General features: G+C 35.7%; 1 protein-coding gene across 5 annotated transcripts in view; it reads left to right on the top strand.

Annotated features, from left to right (window-relative positions):
* LOC117208009 overlaps positions 1-20,407 on the top strand; it is a 132,346-nt gene that overhangs the window by 105,625 nt on the left and 6,314 nt on the right. For 4 of the 5 annotated variants that reach the window (XM_033448800.1, XM_033448801.1, XM_033448799.1 and 1 more), the window contains 5 exons: positions 9,292-9,426; positions 12,744-12,908; positions 18,186-18,320; positions 19,171-19,440; positions 19,752-20,126. In XM_033448800.1, the coding sequence (XP_033304691.1) occupies positions 9,292-9,426; positions 12,744-12,908; positions 18,186-18,320; positions 19,171-19,440; positions 19,752-20,126 (1,080 nt within the window). Of the gene's footprint in view, positions 1-732; positions 3,349-9,291; positions 9,427-12,743; positions 12,909-18,185; positions 18,321-19,170; positions 19,441-19,751; positions 20,127-20,407 lie in introns of those variants that run through there. The other variant, XM_033448802.1, reaches the window with a different exon arrangement.

The following is a 20,407-nucleotide window of genomic DNA, read 5'->3' as shown; positions in this document are numbered from 1 at the left end:
GTTTCAACGCGTGAAAGACTGGCGAATCTAAGAATCTAAAAATCCATTGCATGGAAGAGCGTTGTTGCGTGGAATGTTGATACCGTGCGTTCATCCTATCGCGAGGTTGCTTCGGATACTCCTCGATGAAGGATAAAAACGAAGTTTCAACGTGCAAAAGACTATTGAATTTAAAGAAACGTCTTCGGAGAAGTTGATGTTATTGTATGGATCTTTGTAATGGCAGAGTGGATGTTTTGTGGAAGTTGGCGAAGGAACAAGTTACCGTTGATCGTGGTTTCATAGTGTTTACGTGAGCTGAGTCGGCTGCATTTTAACGGAGGCAGCGATTTTTCTGTGGTTTGACGAAGGAAACGCTGGAGATCTCTTGAATAAGTAGCTTGATCGCTGCCAAGCGCGTCTTAGATTGTTTAGAGCGAGGCTGATGCGTCGCAGCTAAGAGACAGTAGGATTGAAACGTTAACCGTGAAACTGGCTTTTTAAAATCTCTCCTGGACTTTGTACGTCAATTTATGAATCTTTTATAAAGATTGTAAAGCGAAATTGACGTGGACGAAGCGTTCAATGAATAATCTACCACTTCTCTAATTTCTATTAAAGAGAATTTGTATCTGAAAAAAGATGTAGATTGCCCTTTGTGTTTAAAGAAGATCGACAGACAAATATCTAATACGTTAATAATTATTCTCAAGAATTTGTGAATCTGAGATTATTAATCGATTTATAGACGCTTACTATCGTTCCTAAGTTTCATCAAGGGGCATTTACATTTGAAGAGAACATAAACAGTTGGATACTTAATACAGGTTTTTCTTATGAATCTATGAATTCTCGAGTGTCGATCGAGACGTGCCAGCGAGAATTTTAAAGAAACCATGTCGGGGAAGGAACGGAGCACGTGGCACGCTGAAGTGGAACGAACGAATCGGGGGAGAGACGCAACGAGTCGTTAACGCCCGGAAGAGAGGTTTCCTACCGAGTCAGGTAGAATATTCTAAAACGCTTCCTCGTTATTACGAATACAATACTCGATGATTTTCTGTATTCAATTAGAAAAAAATGCAAAATTATTAAACATCGTATTATCGTGAGCGGAGAAACAGTTTTATCAAAGAGAATCTACCACGCTCCCTCGAAGAATATTTATCTTGGAAGAAAAGTTCCCAAGCTAAAGGGGAAAGAAGCTATGCGGGATTTATTCAGAGTGTGAAAGACCACTAAGCTTCGTAGATCGAAGCGGTGACTTCACTTGCCAAACGAGTTTATGTTTTTAATCGAGTCTACGACTCGTCTGGCAACGGGTTCTCCCTCGGTACATCCGGCATGCAATTGCTGGATACGAATCCTCCTTGGGTATTCGCGGAGGATCATCTACCGGGCTCCCTTTCACGACGTGGCCACCTATTTCCCGTCTGTAAACGCGTTTCTTTCTTGCCTTTCCTTCCGTAAAAAAGCACCAGCCTCGTGCCATTCAGCGACTACGGATGTTCTCGTCAATATCGTATCCGATAATTGAAATATCGCTTGATACATTGGCCCACACGTAGCAGAAGGTTAAATCGTTCCAAATTTTGCAGCAAGAACATTGATTTATAGGATGATACTAAATTGAGAGCTACTAGCGAAGAGTAGCGTCGAGAATAGCCGAGAAGTGGAAGTTTTGATTAAGTTTTCCCGAAATTATTCTTAATTTATGGAACGATGCTAAAGTAAGAAATATCAGGGAAAGTAAAATAGTACTCGAAATATCTGAAAAAGGTAGAGAATTAATAATTGAATTACTCGAAACGTCGCAGTAAGTCATTTTTAATTGAGAGACGCTGAAGAAGCTAAAATAGTATTAAAAGTATCTGAAGAATAAAAAATATAATTAAGTTGTATCAAATCGATTTTAGTTTAAATATATCAATTTATAAAATAGGAAATACTAAAAAGATTAAGATAGTACCCACCATAAGTGGAAATCTTGATGAAATTGAGCGAAAAATTGCAGTAAGTCGATATTAAACTAAAGATTACTAAAGAAGATTACTAAAATGATATCAAGAATATTTAAAAAGTGTGAGTTTTAATGAAACTTGGATTTTATTTTCAACATGAAACTTTTATATATATCTTGTGTTGCTGTAAACTATAATAACATTAGAAGAGAGGTAGAAAGTCAATAGGAAGAATTACAAGGTGTTATTGGAATCGAGAGGAAAAAAGGGATCGACGAGGGACACAAAAGGAAGAGAAGGTCCTGCGTGGCAAGTGCAACGAGCGGATTAAGCGGACTAACGAATCGCGCGTGTAGACACTGCAAACAGAACTATCTCTCCGAGAGAGGATCAGAGAGAGGAACTCGGCAGAGTGAGAATTTGTATTTGCTCGTGACCAGTCGTAGAGGCATGACACTCGGCCCGAACGTCGCTCTTATCTCGATTTTCAAACGCAATTTCGCGCTGGGTGTGTTTCCACCGTTACGTGATTCCGTGTGCTTTGCGAACTCTAGAAGAATTTCGTTGACTGTGCGTTGAGTTTCAGCAAAAATTTTTACCAGAGACAATCGTATAGGTTTTGTTGGCAGAAAAACAACTTTTTTAATTTCGATATACCTTGAAGATTCATTATTTACACGACACATACGATAATTAGAGAGAATTATTTTCTGAATTTTATTCTTAGAAATGATTTTTGTCAGAATTACTGTGAGAAATGTAGTTGCTTATTCTGAACGTTGTAGAAGAAGATAATAATTGAAAAGCAATTTAAAAAACTATATGAATGGAATAAAAATGAGAAGTGACTAAATGAGAAAAACAAATTACTATTAAATGTTTGAACGAATAGCAATTTAAAGAACGTATAATATATTCGATTAAAGAATGCGTGAACATTCTAAAGAAGTGACTAAAGAAAATAGACTCAGTAAATTTTTAAAAAGGTGATTTTAAAATGAAACGACGAAGATCACGTTTCGTTTTGCGGACTGATCATCGCAGAAGAAAGTATAATTAATCTCAAAGGTTTTCTGGAAGAATATCGAAACGAGGGTGCTCTTTGAGCATCGTTTAGTAAAAGATGAGACGAGTAGACTCGAAACGATTTTGAGAGGTGACGTTTTAAGATGAAACGGAGACACTTGTAGTCAGTTTCTGCGGTCGAGAGATATTGCGGAAGAAAATGTTGAAGTGGATAAAAGTTCGCCAGGACGCGTCGGCGACGCCGACGTCGCTCGATCACGAAAAGAAAGACGAGGTAGTGGCAAAGGTCGAAGTTGAAGAAGCAGCGAAAGAAGAGGAGGAAGACAGTGGAATGGAAAGGGAGGATACGCCATCCAACATCGAGTTGAACGATCTACGAAAAGTATGCTAAATCGTATAATTAACGCAACATTTCCTTGAAAGATCCCGTACATTATTTTGTCACCACTTCTTGGAAAAAACTAAAATTGGCTTCAACTTTTATCCTGTTGATAGCTGCAGATCAAAATATGCAAATTTATAAACTTCTTTGTTAAGATAAAGCATACAAATTTTTGATTTTCTCACAATTCTCTTGCGTTTCCTTATGATCGTTATTTTCTTAATGCATCGTCGATTTGTCAGAAGGATGACACAACTAGGAGATGTAAATTTCTGAAGAATTCGATTTGAAATAGAAAGTTGGAAATAGAAAAAGATTAATAACTCAGTCATCTAGTCATGAAAAAATTCTCTTTGTTTTAAATTATCACTCTTTCATCGCACCAACGACACAGATACATATTCTGGAAATGTTGTCACGTAACTTAGGTCTGTATCTGTCAATATTTTTTGTACCTTCTTAAAGAAAGTTAATGGACACGTCTTTTTTTCTTTAAAATGCATTAAGACTGGCAAGATAAGAATTAGTGGTTCTGTGCACGGAAGCATTCGAAGCAATACACATGGCTCCTCTTTAAAATGTCGTTAGCGTTCGATTTCTTGTGCTCCTAGCACTTGAACAGATTTCCCATACCATTCACAATTCTGTCTTCTTTCGTCAAGATTCGATGTAGAGATTGGGCAATGTCTAACTGAAATATTTAAAATGGGATAATCAGTAAACCTCAACTCGTAAGAATTTTCAACTCAAAAGGGAGCATTTATTTATTTCTACTTTTGATACAATAATTCTCTAAACGCAGTATTAAATACGAATGCCATCTTTTCATAAAATTAAACGAACAACTTCTTCATCGATAATTTCTTTCAAATCGGACTCAAAATAACTTTCAACATTCTTCCACTCGTACTCTTATGAACTTCAATTGAAACAACTTTCAAGTGTCAAAAAGCACATCAAATGAAACTAGTGTGCCATTTTCCTGTAAATCAAGCTCGCATTGGATCTCTATTAGTTATACTCATCAATAGTTGCTTTGAAATTGCATCAGAAAGAATTTTCAATATTCTTTCATTCCCATAGCTATAAATCACAATTAAACCAACTTTCAAGTGTCAAAAAGCACTCCGAACGAAATTAGTCCATTGATTTCCTATAAGTCAATCTCTAACAACTCGTTTTCACCAGACTATGCGATCAATCACAATTAAAACAATTTTCAGATATCGAGAAATACAGGGAATGAAATTAGTCCATCTATTTGCTATAAATCAAATTTACGTGATAAATCTTAGAACAGTGTCGCTTTCATTGATCGATTTCACTGACGCGGCAAAGTAGTTTCAGCGAGCGGGCTAGTTTTTTTTCGACGTACCAGACTAACAGGTAACCTGCTTCCAACAGGTACGATACCTTTGTCGATGCACGTGGTGGACGTCCAGACAGACTATCGTCGTCTTTATGTCGACCAAAGTAAGCAGAGTCGTACCATATCTGTCACTTCCATTACCGCCGTCTTCCTCTCGCGGCACTCGATACTCATTGAACGACTTTCATTGAAAAATTTCACCAGGCATTTGCGGTTCTTTGGGTTTGACGATAGCGCGTGCATCGAGTTTCCTTGGGGCGAGTAGGAGTGACAGTTAAAGGACAAGGTTTGCTTTCTCCTGATTAATAACTAGTTTTGTGCCGGATCTTGGATAGTTAATATCTTGAACCACAATAGTAGATTTCATTGGAACTCGATTTTCTATAAGATTTCTATGATGATGATTGGGTTTCTATCATGTATTGAAAGTATATTAAAGATTCCTTATTTCTACATTTGTAACCATTTTTGGTTGATATAGTTGTAATAATTCATACTAATGGATGTTAGTCGTTGTAACAATTATTCGATCTTTAGTAGATAGTGGGAAGAACAGGGGAGGAAATTCTGGGAAATAGAATGTTGATTACGTTCTTGTTTCTATTATCAACTAGGTGCAATAGAATTGAAATGAAATAACTATATAAATATAAGTAACAGAATCATTGGTTTGCTGGTATGTAGTGGACCGATTCAAAGATTAGGAAAATTAAAGTAAAATTTATTAGATAAAAAGCCTAATGTATATATCAAATTGTTTCTTGTGAAATAAAAGAAAGATATAAAGATTAAATTCTGCTATTTTTATGAATCAAGCTTACAAAATATTTTTAGAAAATCTATAGATGCATTTTCTTAATTTTCATTTCAATTAATACAACACATCAAGATCGTAACACTTTTTATCCAATTTATAAATATATTTATCTTCGTACTTCGTAATGAGAAGTCTTTACGATTCATGCTATTACATATCAGATATCGTTTTCCATCTGAAACCAAATGATCGATCGGCCGATCGATCACAAACATCCCTCACAAAGAATCTTACGCTACGCAGCTATTACACGGTTGCGTAGCGCTGTTTGCTTTTTTGTTTTTTTCCTTTCGTTAACATTTTTCTCGTCGTTGCGTCTGGAAGTGCTGCACGCGTTGAGCAAGCAGCCCGAAGCGGTGCGTACTACCAACTTTCTACGTATGACCACCAATCGGTCGAGGATTAGTTACGAAACTAACTCGTTTGCCATAGTCTCGCGCGAAATCGCCATTTATTCGCGGTATTTTTGCACAATCTTTCAGAGAACACATCTTTGGATACGCAACGCATACACGACAAAAAAGGCGATTAACATATTCAGCGCTAAAACATTTTTCGTAACGTACTTACTGACGCGTCTAGAGAAAAAGCTTCGTTTACTAATATGAGAATCTTTTTACCGCGTATTTATAAAATTTATATCACATGTGGCATAGAAATGACTTGTGTATCGGAATCTGGAAATTTCTGTTGCTACGTTTTAAGATAATGAAAAAAGTGGCAAGATATGGTGTACTATGCCATAATGTTACGTTAAATAAGAAACTACCCGAATTTATTAAAATTCGAATATTCAACGTTTCGAAATTTTTGTTTCCACGATATTTCTCGAAACACGAGCGAACGCACAATGCAACATTGCACTCACAATTTAACACGATCATTTACAATTTACAACATTTTTAAGAAATGTCATTTCTTTATCAAGATTAATAAATAAGCGGTATTAAGTCTGAAAGTCGTGAAGAAACGATAACAAGTAAATACATAATAAATTTCTAGCGAATTTAAATGTTCAGAAATTTATAGAATGCATGCAACATACAAAAGTAGATGAGATATCCAAAGTAAAATATCTAGAAATCTAAACGAGTCTTCATTTAGTTCGCATAAGTTTCTTTAGCTGCATTCGTGAAAATACGAATTTGCATAAACGTTCTTAGTCCATAAACAACTATGTACTCCTACTTATACTCTATTTGGCTTGCACGCGTTCAATCGTATATACCCAAGCATAGTGTGGAAAAGAGTTCGCCAAAATTGGCAATTGATGACTCTCTATGACCGAAGACGTTCGCAGCGAACGTTTCGAAATTCGGTTCTAGCTCGTTCCTTCATTCATGTCGAGGTGATATGCTGATTAGGGTAAAGAAACGGATCGCTCGTACGATCGTTTAAAAGTACGAGGATTTCGTTCAGGTTGCCGATTTGATTTACATACACGGGATTTGCATACGTTTACGTAACGGGAAATTGAGAGTGCGTGGGCGTTATGAGTTTCCTTTTACATTCGCCATTCGGGACTTGATGCACAGTGGAACAACTTGGTGCTGTACTTTCGTCAATTCTGCGTTTGCTCATGATACTTGTGACGTATTTTGCTGGTGAAACAGTAACGTTGCGTTGAACGTAATATAGTATTTGACAGTACAAAGTGGTGGCGTGAATTAATATTTGTACAATGTATTTGTATTGTGTTTTCTGCGTGGCAATAGAATTATTCTCGTGAGGTAAAGTATTTGTATAATATGTCATATATTCTCTGTGATAATAGAATTATTTTTTTTAAGGCAGAGTGTAAAATTGATTAGAATTTGCCTATAGAACTGTATAGAACTGTATAGAATTTGTTATTTTTCTCGCAGCAATTTTAAACTTCCTGTCCTGTTGCAAGGGCATATTTCAATATTATTCAGGATATTTAAGAAAGTAAATTAAGATTTGTATTGAAGCATCTTTCTAATTAGGATTCACAACCATATATATTTTGATATACGGACATTTGAAAAACAACATTGATCGATTGCTTGTCATTAGAATATTTTAGAACATGTTGTTTGGGTAATTAATCGACATAGTCTGTTTGAATAATTGAATACAGTCAATTGACGCATACGAATGTTCCGTGAAGTTGTATGAAACTTAAGGTACAGGAAGAAAGAAAGGCGAGGAGAACCTGTCGCCAAAACGAAGCTACTTTAGTATGGAAATTTGTGGTCCGAATTCATGAATAATAATAAATGACTTGAAAAAATGAGTCTTTTATATGGCTACCAAAAAGCGGAAAATTTATTTCTTTGACGGGGCCTACTTTACCCACGAACAGTTTATCTCTTTCCTTAAAAAATTATTTTGAACTCGAACGATTAAGTATTATTTTTAACTCTCGTTTGTAAAAGATAAATCGCATTGGATAACAAACGGATGTTAAAATGTTAATTTTATGCACATAATAATTTTATACAGATTTCAATTTTTTATCATAATCAGTCTTGCAATTCAGACCCTAAAGTATCAATTTGCATAAAATTTATGTACTGTTCGCACAGTCGCGATATCAATTTTATAAATAACATTGCACAACGTTGCCTATACTTTTATGACATTTGTGCCGTAATTGTTATCCGATGCTGCAGGGCAAAAGTTTCATACGATATTGCACAATATTTCTTCATGCCTTCTGGCCAGTGCATCTTCTGCATCGGTAACGCGATACGTGTGTCCTACAAACAGAGATATTTACACAGTCTTCGCGACACATGCCAGGCTCTTTGCTACTGTTCATGTCCTATTCTGTCCACGAAGCGACTGGTCTCTTGTCTCGAACGTTCTTATTCATCAGAATGTTCCATCGTTTAACGCCATATCACCAGAGAATTGAATACTCGAGTTAATGGTAGTGAAACTCTTCGTCATATAATATGTTGAAATACTTACAGTCTAAAGGAGGACGTCTCTTGGTTTAATTTAAAGAAATTATGTAGTGTAACACTTTAGTCAAGCGATCACGTTACTCATCATCTAGGCTCTCTTTGGTAATTTTTTATTTCACTTGTAAGTCTTTTCCAATACCCATATGCAACAATTTATTAGTAACATACAAGTAATTACATCATAGACTTGCTCGGATGTGCACATTCGTCTCAATTAAGCTTTTCAATTATCGTATCATCACATCAACAAGCATTCGCCGAGCGAACAAAATTTAATTACATTTAACAATAACATCACAATGAACAATAAAATACACAAACAGATGCATTATATAAACGATGATATAAATGGCACATTTATTAGCCATACAAAAACTCCTAAATCATCAAACTCTTCATTGAACATCAAAATCATCTTAGCTCCGATCCTCTAATGGCTCCGACCCATTCACTAACGTTTCCTCCACGCATCGCGCTAATCCTCCAAAGCAGTGAAACGTCTGTTACCTTGAGCCACTTCGACAATCAACCACAAAAACTCTATGGGAGTACGACTAGCCATAAAACAATTCTTTTCAACGACACAATAGCAACGTATGTATACTAATATCTCGTTAGTTCGTGCCGCGTAATATCCTAGCGAAAGGCTAAGGCGATATGATCCAAACAGACATTGGAGAGACGCCATTAATCACTGAACGCGTTAAACAATTTCTCGAGCGTGTTTCTCGAAGACAAAAGCGGCCGCCCTCACCCTCTCCTTCTCGAACCCCTATTTTCCGATCGGTTGGCATTAAATTCGTTCGTCATCTTGTCTGTTACAGGACCTTTTCTCGCAGCTGCAGTTTTCGCAAGAGAGCGCGCTGCCGCCCGACACGCTGCGCCGCGCTCTGGCCGAGAGCTTTCTCGACCAGCAAAGGTTCCAGCTCGGATTCATGGACGACGCTGCGGAATGTTTCGTAAGTGGCGATTACCTAGTTCCCTTTGGCCTGTTACGCGCGCGATCAGCCAAGCTATGAGCCGAGTTGAGAGTTTGAATCTAAGCGAAACGAGTTTGCAATTTACTTGTACACGGGCGCTTTGCGATCTTAATCCTTTGGAGATGAGAATCCTTTCGGTACAAAGATCAAAAGGGAAGCGTATATAAACATATATTTCGTAGTTTTGATACAGAAACAACTTTCAAATTCAGTATCTTGTTAAATAATAATAAAAATGTTACTAAAATTGTCATTGTTATTCGTAGCTTTTTGAGGTGAATTTCATGTAGTAGAGGGATGAGGGTAGTTGAAAGTCTGTGAGGTAAATCATGGAAAGAATTAGAAAACGAAAAAAGGTGGGTGGATTTGGAGGGATTTTATTTCAGGGTGGATGTAGAAGGAAAGTTAAGGGATGAAGGGATGAAACGAAAGGTAAAAGTAGCTGTGATTACGTTGCACTTTCGAAGTTTTAAAATCTGGAATCGTTGGAAAGGCGTTTTTTAATCTTCTGCGTCTTAATTTTTGTAATACGATTATGGAGATTTTGGAAGATTATGAATTTCGAATAGGGTTATTGGCGATAAACAGACAGCGGATATTTACATACCTGTAGGACATTTAAAAATGTAGAAACATATAGAATGTGCACATACTATTTAAAGAATCAAATCCTTCTTTAGATTCTACTTCTTTAACAAAAAATTTGAAAGAAAATGCAAGAAAATCTAAGTTCGCATAAACATGCGCAGCCCAGTTATAAACGTTCCAGTACCAATGATCATAACCAAAGTCTCGATACTTCTTACAAATCTTACAGCAACCTTTCACGTTGTTTTTGTCCATTCATAAGAACGATTAGCCATTACTAGCGACTATAACGATGGCAGTCGCATTAATCTTTCCGTTTCGACATTCACGCCGGTGTGTCGCGGTTTCCTTCGATTTTCCAAGTGGTTTACGATCCTGAATATTCCATCCTGCAAACCAGTTTTCCCTCTCTGTTTCTCCTCCGTCTGCGTAGTCTGCGTACTATACGCAGTGACCAACTATCGCGGATTGCCGTAACGTGTTCGTAGGTGAGCCTAAGCAAATACACACTCGGTAGTGTTCACTTTCTCGTTTACACCGGAGTCACGTTTAGCCGGCTGCCGTTTGTACGCGTGCGTATGTCGACACGCAGTTGGAGCTGGATAAAATGAATGTAACGTCGCGAATGCAGTCCTCGGGTATAATAGATGTAAAGACTCGGCGAGCATGCTACTTAGCTATCTGGAGCGTTCTAGACTTCCAAGTACCCATGCTGATTGGATTATGTTTCGCGGTCAGCGGTAATTAAGCGATTCGATCGTGACACTGACGATTTAGAGTCCCTGGCCTTCGAATATTCGCACGATAAATTTTGAATATTTCAATACTTCCATTTCTTCAAATTTCACTAAATTATCGGGTCTTTCGTGATAAAGAACAGAATCCCTTAAGCTGAATTAATTGAAAAAGGACTAGTAGACATATCGATAGGTATGCTAGAATTTTTTACATCTTTTTGAAAGACTAGAAAAATAAATAAAATTATACTTGCATAGAAATGAACCAATTTACTTATGCAGAGTTTAAAGGATGCTATAGAAGAGTTTGCGGAGAACGAGTTTAGGTACACTTAGGTAGTTCTATCTATCTAGCAAAGTTATTTTGTTGCAGTCATTTGAACACGAACAGTTGATCTACTATTGAAAGAATAAATAACTAAAACGATGGTTATCTGCCTGTTGCGAGAACGAAACCAAAGCCGTTAACATATGCATGAGGGAATTAATGTCAATAGAAAAGTACCACAAGTACACTCTTTCCTACAAACGTGGCGAATATAAAAAAGAGATATATAACATCCATATTCATTTAGAGGATCTTGTTAGTACTGTTAGTACTGATAACATGCAAGTTCTTTCATTATATTAATCGATAAAGTATATGTTTCGAAGTGGAAATACACAAAAATGATAAAAATTGCACATTTTTATATGACATTTTTTTAACTTTTCACACTAAACTAAATAAAATACAAAGATCGATTTTAGTCGATGTATATCATTATATGAAAGGGATGTGCATTCCTAACCTACCTGTAGATCTGCAAATGGTAATTATGCTAAACAACTATCGACTAGAAGCTACAAGCCCCATAAATTGTGTCATGTGACGAATGAAAAGGTGTAAATTTTAGTTACGTCAAAATGTATGCACTTGTTGCTTGTTCGCAATTCACAACATTAATACTCACTAGCTAATTTTCTTCTACCAAAGGATTAAGATTGCCTTTTTGTGTAATAGAAAGCGAGTTGTAAATTCTGGTGTTAAAAAAATTATTATTTACAGTCTCGATATGAGCGGTGTGTAAGAAATGTTGCAAAATGGAGTCTGAGGGCTGATTTAGAACCGCATGAATTTTAACCATACTGATCATCCCATTACTTATATCTCTGGCTATGTCTTTAAATTTCCAATACGGAGCGCTTATGTTTCAAGACCTGCTGCCGTTTGACATTTGCCTAAATTTACGACTGGCTTTATACCTCTTCCAGCAACAGTACCTCGAAGAATGACGTAGAGAAGAATATGATAATATACGACGTTCTGGGCTTGCGCGGTTGCTTTTTATGATTTCGACTCACTGCTTTTTAGGTTTCATTTGGTTGGAGTTTTGATATATTGATTTTCCACTCGAATAATATATTTAGCTTTCATTTGTTAATAGTCACGCATACAATATCATTAATTCGGGTGTTATTTTGCGCTATTTATCTGCGATAAACAGAACCGAAATATAAATCATTTATCTGTCGAAAATTTGATCTCTATTTCTACAAATAAATTTATTTATTTTTAAAAAGATATTCACAAAGTTTTGTTCTGTTTTTTTTTCTTTTTTGGGGGGGAAATATGAACGCTAACTATTTATTCAACCAATCAAGTTGGAACATTCACAGAAAATAGAGTGGGTGTTTATTCTAAGAGATTCACTTTATTCATTGTTCTAAGAGATTCGCAAGAAGCTACTGACAACAAATTGATTTTACATAAAAACCCAGTTTTTTATACAGAAAAAATTACAATTTTTTACAGAACGATTAAAAAGGCGCGATAAATCAAGCAAGTATAGAAATGCACATCCTGCTAGTTACGCTTTGAAATTACAATAATCGATGGCTGATTACCAAGGACTCTTCTATTTCTAGCGGTGTATCATCGAGGATACGCTAATAACGGGAGACATATTTACGGGGAACGTGTTGTTTCAGGAAAACATTCTTCTGCGTATACATCTTCACATAGCCAGCGGAGAGGCGGAAGACATGTGCAGCGCGAGACACTGCGTGCCACATCAGAAGTTCGCCATGACGTTGGTCGAGCAAAGCGTTTGCGGAGCTTGCGGCGCAACCTCGGAGCCTCTGCCTTTTACACAGGTCAGTTTAATCGCTGACACTTTCCTCAAAGGGAATCGATGTTTCCAGTGAACCGCCCACTGAACAAATAACGACCGAAGCTTTAGTTGCAATTAATCAACTTTCAAGGGACTTTTAGTTAAACTGAGATTTACATAATTGGATAGAGTTGGAGGTAGAAGAAAACTTCAACAGAGAAGCGATTTTGGTAGATGAATTTAGAGTTAAATGCTTTTTCAACGTTAAAATGTTTTAATTTCTAATATGTATCTGGATATTAATTATATAAAGTATATATACAGAATTAAAATCATATACTGAAAATAAACTGATTGTGATCATGCTTGTGTGAGAACAAAAGTCAACATTTTTAGTAATTGCATAAGAAAGAAAAAATTTGTTATTCGTTGTTATCTTGAGGAGCTTGATAGTTCTAATCTTAAGTAATTATAAACTAGAATTACGAATATATATGGAAAGGTATAAGATAGAAATAACATTGACAGTTTTTATGTTTAATGAGCAAGATATTTAAAATCAAGTATCCTCAATAGTTAAGACCTATTTTTCTACAGGCCAGGTAATGAAGATCGCTTTTCTACAATTGTAATCTTATCTTCACGTTTTACAAAAACAGGAGAGAAACCTACAAAAAAAGGTTGAATTCTCGTAAACATACGTAACACAAACAACATTAGTACTACAACAGTAGTGTCTTCACAACATCCTAATTATATTTCCAAGTCATTCTTATCATAATTCGCAAGATCACCGACAACAATTTTCTCCATCATCACTTCCCTTCGATCATTAGATCATTATCATCGACCACTCGTCTCTAAAATTCTCTCTCCGCATTTAAAAACACGACATTCATGACAAGCACTCATATACATACGTAACGCAGAATCTGTCGATAGCGTGTAGTTCGCGGAAAACGTGTTTCTTGCGAAACGTTCCATTACGTTTCAAGGATAATCCAGAGAACAGTTTCCTCTTTCGCTCCAACCGTCCGATCCATCTGACCGTACGATATTTTCTTACCATTCAACGTTACTTTTCTCACGTAGCCCACGCAGGTGGACCCATAGAAAGGACCTAGAGAAAAAATATGCTCAGGTAGAACTTTTCAAATTGAGGGCTTGGGACAGGTTAGGGTTGGTTCGTAAATAAAGGAAGGAAAATTTAAAGGTAAATAGATGGGGATGAGAAGTTTTTTGAGGATCAGGTTGAGAATTTGGAATTTTAGACGTGGAGTGGGATTTTTAATTATTTAGGTTCTAGTTTCTTAATTTTTGTAGTAGGAATTGGAATTACTATGATTACTAGACTATGGATATTTCTGGAATTTTGTAATATTCAGTAATTTTAATCATTATTTTTTTTAATAGTAATTTTATAATGTTTTAATAATTCTATTATATTTCTATTATATTACAAACTCAAGTAAAATAACGGAATGTAAATAGAAGTTTGTTTCACCTTGTAGATATTATAATTAACCTTCTATTTTGGATATATTTTATATTTTTCCATGTTATACGCATTCTGTAAAGTTTTAAACTTTTCAATTTTCCAAAAAATACGTAAATGCCCTCAGCGATGGTTTAGAATTCGAATAAGTTTATTGGTGATATTGGCTTATTGATAGTAGAATTCCATACAGTCCGTACTTATTGTGTTTCTGTGAAAACGAGGCAATCGATGAGTTTGAGGGTGGTTCAGGTATTTTAGGCTGATAAACGGGGGAAGCAAGCGGAAGTTGGCCTCTTTGGCTAGGTTTAAGAGATTTAAGCGACTTAGCTAAGAAACCTTAGCGCGTCGAGAAACTGAACGAACGATCGAGTCGCGCCGTGTAAACGGATTAGTCGATCGGAATTTGGCGGCTCATTGGTCACGAACGATGAACAGGAACGGAAAGGGATGGATTTTAGGGGTGGATTAGAGTATAATGTTTCGCCCAGTAAACTTGCGATATGATTGGAAGGGTATAAGAACACTTGGAGTTGGTAATGTTCTGTTCAATAAGTCGATGGGATTGTAATTGATGTGAAATGAGGATTTGTCGTAGATTGGAATTAATTACTAATTGTTGGAACTACTACTTTATATGAGAAAGGGTTAATAAGGGAATTAATGCTTAATTTCATATAAATAATTATATTTATAATCTGCGGTACCAAAAATTAGGGAACGAAGAAAAAAGCTTTTTATAGAGAGTTTCGTAATAATTTTTTCTCCTATTTAAAGAATTTTATAAATAAAGAGTTAAATCTTCATAATATTTTACAAGAGAAACAAGAATTATTTAAAATTCACAAACTTAAATAAAAACCATTGAAAACTGTAATAATTCCTTCCATTTTATTCAAATTGCCTACTATTTATGATCTTTGATATTATATGTTTATTCAAAGTCAGTTGTCTGTTGCACGAGCACAGCTGCTACGCTATCGAAACAAATTTAACCAACGTAACATTACGCGAACAGCTTGATCAGCATGCGCAAAACGATAATTTTTATTACAAGAGAAGAACCGCAAGATTACAAGGAACCTATTAGCAGATACCGCTGTATGATTTCTTGTTTCGATCTTATTATAACCTTCTTTTTTTAAATATTAAGAATTTTTTTGTTTGGTTAAACTAGAGGAAAACTGTGGCATAAAAGTTCGAAGACAGTGTTAATTAATGAGAAAAATGAATTGCGGAGAAGAATGTCGAACAACAAAGAGAAGGGAAAAAATTTTTGCCCTAAGTTTCACGGTTTTGCCAGATTTAATCACCGTGAACGTATGCCCGTGCAACTGTTATTGCGTTTCTAATAAACTGCCCCCTTGTTCGACGAGGTTGATTATTTCCGCCTCGACGAGGAAAGTGAAACTCTCGATTATTCCTCTCTCCGTTCTTGTCACTCGCATTCTACGCTGGGCTATTTGCAACCTTTGCTTCACTCGAAAACGTGTTCGAGTTAAACGCTTCCGCTTATTTATGGAATAAGAAATATAGTTGGTAAATTGTTTCCATTATGCGACAGGTGTATAGGACAGGTTAGATAAGGAAATAATCTCCATAGATTGATTGAAATAAGATTTTCTGTTGCATAATGCATGCAGCATATTTTTTCTTTCAGTATATTTCCCTTAAAGGCCTAAAAGCTGATCTTAATTAATACGGGGAAGACTTTCTTCTTAAAATTTATTGTTCTGTATACAAAATGTACAATAATACAATTGGTAAATTACGAATAACTTTACTTCGAATATTCTATATGTTTTTAAACGTTATTTGCATTTCGTACCGTTAAATTTCCCATAAACATATAAAAATTCCCGATATAATGATAATTCATAAGAAATTATTATTTTATTAATTTCTAGTTTAAACGACTTCATTGATTATGAATGTATTAAATGAATTAACACAGAACAGTAGAAGAAGCGGACACAAAAAGTTCTTTATCGTGGGAGTGAATATATATCTCACGGTGTATGGAAGAGTTAATTAAATTTCTAGTTAGCAACATGGAATTAGTTGTGGCAAAGTTTCGATAAGAAGGGAAGACCGAGAGCGCGGTCCTGAACAAATGCAATAACGAAAGTCGTATTTCGTTCACGGTACTTCGTAATTACTCCGTTTCTATGATAAAATTATATAATTTTCTGGGAACTTCACACTTCGTTGTGCTTTCATCGTACGCCGCCTGTTTTCCCTTTCATTAAACCAACCCGGGTGATTAAATTCTTTAATCTGTTTCCTTTCACGAGCTATAGAGCTTTTCGCTTTATGAAAATCATGTTCTTAACTCACTAAATACACTTCCTGCAATAACACTCATACTCTTATGTCGCACTTGATTACGAAATTTTCAAGACTTTAGTTTACGATTTCATACACGATATATTCCATATATTTACATTCATCAAAGTGTTGCAAATGTTACAAATTTGAAACGTAGTAAAATTAATCTCAAAAGCATTTTTTCAATAATTTTTTGAATAAAAACAACAATAAGAAATTGTTGAACGACCGCCCCAATTTATTTCCTACTAAATATATATTAATAAATATTTGTGTACGTTAACTAAATTCTACTTACTGTTAGCCAAATACCATTAACCGCGTACGTTATTTATGATAGAATTTTCCTCTGGCATTGCAAACGAAAATCATATCCAAACCATACTAAATCGAGCTACAGGAGATAAAATCCGAAACTCATTGAAAGATTGAAATTTGCGTAATATATCAGGACAAATCGAATTAACGTGTTTCTTAATCTTGTGTTCAGAATAACATGAAAAGTGGACGTTTCTTAATGCAGGGTAGGAACAAAAGCATGATCAGAGCGCATTGTGAGCATAATCGAGCACAGGCCACGAACAGTTCACGTGGGTGGAGTTGGTTCTCCCTTCGTATCGGCTGTTGTCGGCTGTAATTGTAAAAACGCAAAACTCATTGCAATCTGGTATCGGTCATGGCCGATCGCTTTTACCAGCTGGCTACTATTCAGACTCGATGGAACGTTGTATAACATAGGAGAGAGCATGTATACGAAACTTTTACTTTGTTAGAGAATAATGGATACAAGAGTGGCATAGATCAGAAATTGCTATTAGATATTCTGTACAATATTCGACAAAATAATGAAAAATTTCATTTGTTGTATAATCATCAGAATAGAGAATTTATGAAGAATTTTAATGTACAGAAATAGGCAAAATGTACGTGATACGTGATACATCTAAAGTATCTATCTAAACCAAAGTAATTTCTATATGATGAAAGAAATCTCTGGTTAGGTCTTTTTTTGGTTGTGTTCATAAAAATACAAGTTTGCATAAATGCATATTAATGCAGATTAATAATCATACGTCAATCAAGTTTAATTCAAATTTTGGTTTCTATAATCAATATTATCCATCAAAGGTTATCATGGCATGAATCAAAAACAAAATTGATATTCGTGTATTTATGCCATCACGAAAATTGTTACAGAAGTGTATCTATTTAAATAAAGGTTTATTCGTAAAACACATTGATTAATAAATCATCAATTCAATAGTCATTAGAACTAACTGTAGGATTTAATATTTGATCCATTAGCGCAAACTTTCACATTGATCATGTTGAATATTCTTATTTCAATATTAACAAAATGCAACATCTAATTTCAGTTACTAATACTCGACATTTAAATCCGATAATACTAATGTTTACTTTTTTCCCTTTCATTTAATTCCAACAAATCATTCGTCTTCCTAATACACGCAATCACGAATCGAAATTTGTTTCCAGATGGTTCATTACGTGTCAGCGTCGGCACTGACGTCGCAAGCTCGACAGACACCTCCGAATTCGCGAAACAGTCCGGATCTCTTCGGTCAGCTCTTGCGAAAAGCCGGAGGCATGGGCGACATCAGGGACTGTCCGGTGAGTAATTTCGATCTTCACTTAAAAGTCGACTTTCTTCCTATATCCGCGTTTTTACAATTTTATGAATCATTTTCTCTCGAACGATTCACAAGTTTGCACCTTAAAACAGTTCCGGTGACTCGCGTTTGATTCATCCGTCTGACGAGATCAGGTACACTTTCCGTTGGCCTTTCTTGGAAATAATATGCCGCGGACTTTCTCTTTGAAGTGGAACGATAACTATCGTTCGAGCGCCGTGGGCTATTTGGTCGGTCGTATGGAGAAGCTGCGGATTCAAATGGAATCCGATGCTACCGAGAAACTCTGTCATTTGCTGGGATTTTTACGACAAAGCAATTAACAAATACTATGGGTCATGGTTAATAATTATAGGACGAACGATTTAAAAATTAGACCAATTAATCATTCACTTTTATAATTGCTGTTGAGTAATAGTTACTGCAGTTCTTCTGCTTTGTGGTGGATTAAGATATCGTTAAATAATATTATAATTAATATTATGACACACTGCCTGTTTTGATATTTATGTATTTATTAATCAAATCAACTACCGCGTTGGAGCACTCATAAATTAATTATCAAGTTATTTATTAGCGAATTTTGTATTTATTAACTAACCGTATCGATCTAGAATTTGATAGTTATTCCTTTTAAAACTTTAATATTGACCAAACAAAATGTAGAATTTCAATCAAAAAGAGTTTCATTTTGAAAACTATAAAAGCGCGTAAATTACTTTCAACCAGGATATTGTAATAATATGTCATTTTAATTTTTTACCATCCAATGACAAATGAGGATTGTAATTACAAACAGAATTATGAAACATTTTATTTTCTATTTGTAGAGCTCCTGTGGTGCGAAAATCCAAATCTGTCGGACCCTGATGAACCGACCGGAAATCGTTTCCGTCGGAGTTGTATGGGATAGCGAACGGCCGTCGTTGGAGCATATCATGGACGTTTTCGCAACCGTGGGAACGTCCCTCAGATTGAGCGATGTTTTCCACAGTGTAGTGGACTCTCGATGGGGTGCCTCGACCGTGCACAATCTCGTTGGAGTCGTCACATATTACGGGAAACACTACTCCACCTTCTTTTTTCACACTAAACTGAAGGTTAATAATAGTATAGATTGCACGATACACTCTCTTCATTATGCAAATGGATCAACTTAATTCTCGTTTACGGAGGAACTAATTTTTGATGCCGTACATATAAAGTGATTTTGCAATTTAAATAGAGCATAATTATCAGAATTAACGTGTGCTTTTTAACGAAACATGAAACGATTAGTATTAGTAGCGTTGATATTGATACATATGAAATGTGTATATAATGTTAATTTTCGAACGAAGGTACAGATAAGTAATGTCATTTCTTAGCGATTTCTTCGATCAATAACAAAAACTTGGTCATTGTGCCTCAGGTATGGATTTACTTTGACGACGCAACCGTCAAAGAAATTGGACCACGGTGGGAACAGGTGGTAGAAAAGTGCAGAAGAGGCAGATATCAGCCGTTGCTTTTGCTGTACGCAACTCCTGGAGGAACTCCGGTGAATACAGAGAATGCCCCGAAAACCGTGACGCCTTTTCCGAACGGAAATGGACTGAAGACACCCCCGAAGAATAATGTTCGACGATCGATCACGCCCAGCCCGGAAAAACCATCGATCAACAGTACCGCCAGACGTGCCATCACACCAAATCCTGATAGTCCTCCTCACCCTTACACGCAACGCAGGATTTATAGTGATTATCAGAATCTGACAGACATTCAGAACAACATCTTTGGAAATCAGGTAACTTTTCTACTTCGATATACGATATTGATCGCTATATTATTAATTATCCTTAATTAGAGATGGATAGTCTATTTATTAAATTACAGTGTTGTAGAAAAATGGTGTAATATATTTATCTTATTCAATAATTTTGACCAACGGAAAGATTTTGATAAAGCCTCCTTTTTTTTAGAATTGGAAGTATATAGATATTTAAATGTTGGAATATTTGGAATATTTTTATTGCATTATGATACTCGAATGACGGTCTAAAGTCGAATGATCTACAGTCAAAGACT

This window comes from Bombus bifarius, unplaced genomic scaffold (assembly GCF_011952205.1).
Source record: "Bombus bifarius isolate JDL3187 unplaced genomic scaffold, Bbif_JDL3187 scf7180000008048, whole genome shotgun sequence".
Lineage (NCBI taxonomy): Eukaryota > Metazoa > Arthropoda > Insecta > Hymenoptera > Apidae > Bombus > Bombus bifarius.
This window is presented reverse-complemented; position numbering and strand designations above follow the sequence as displayed.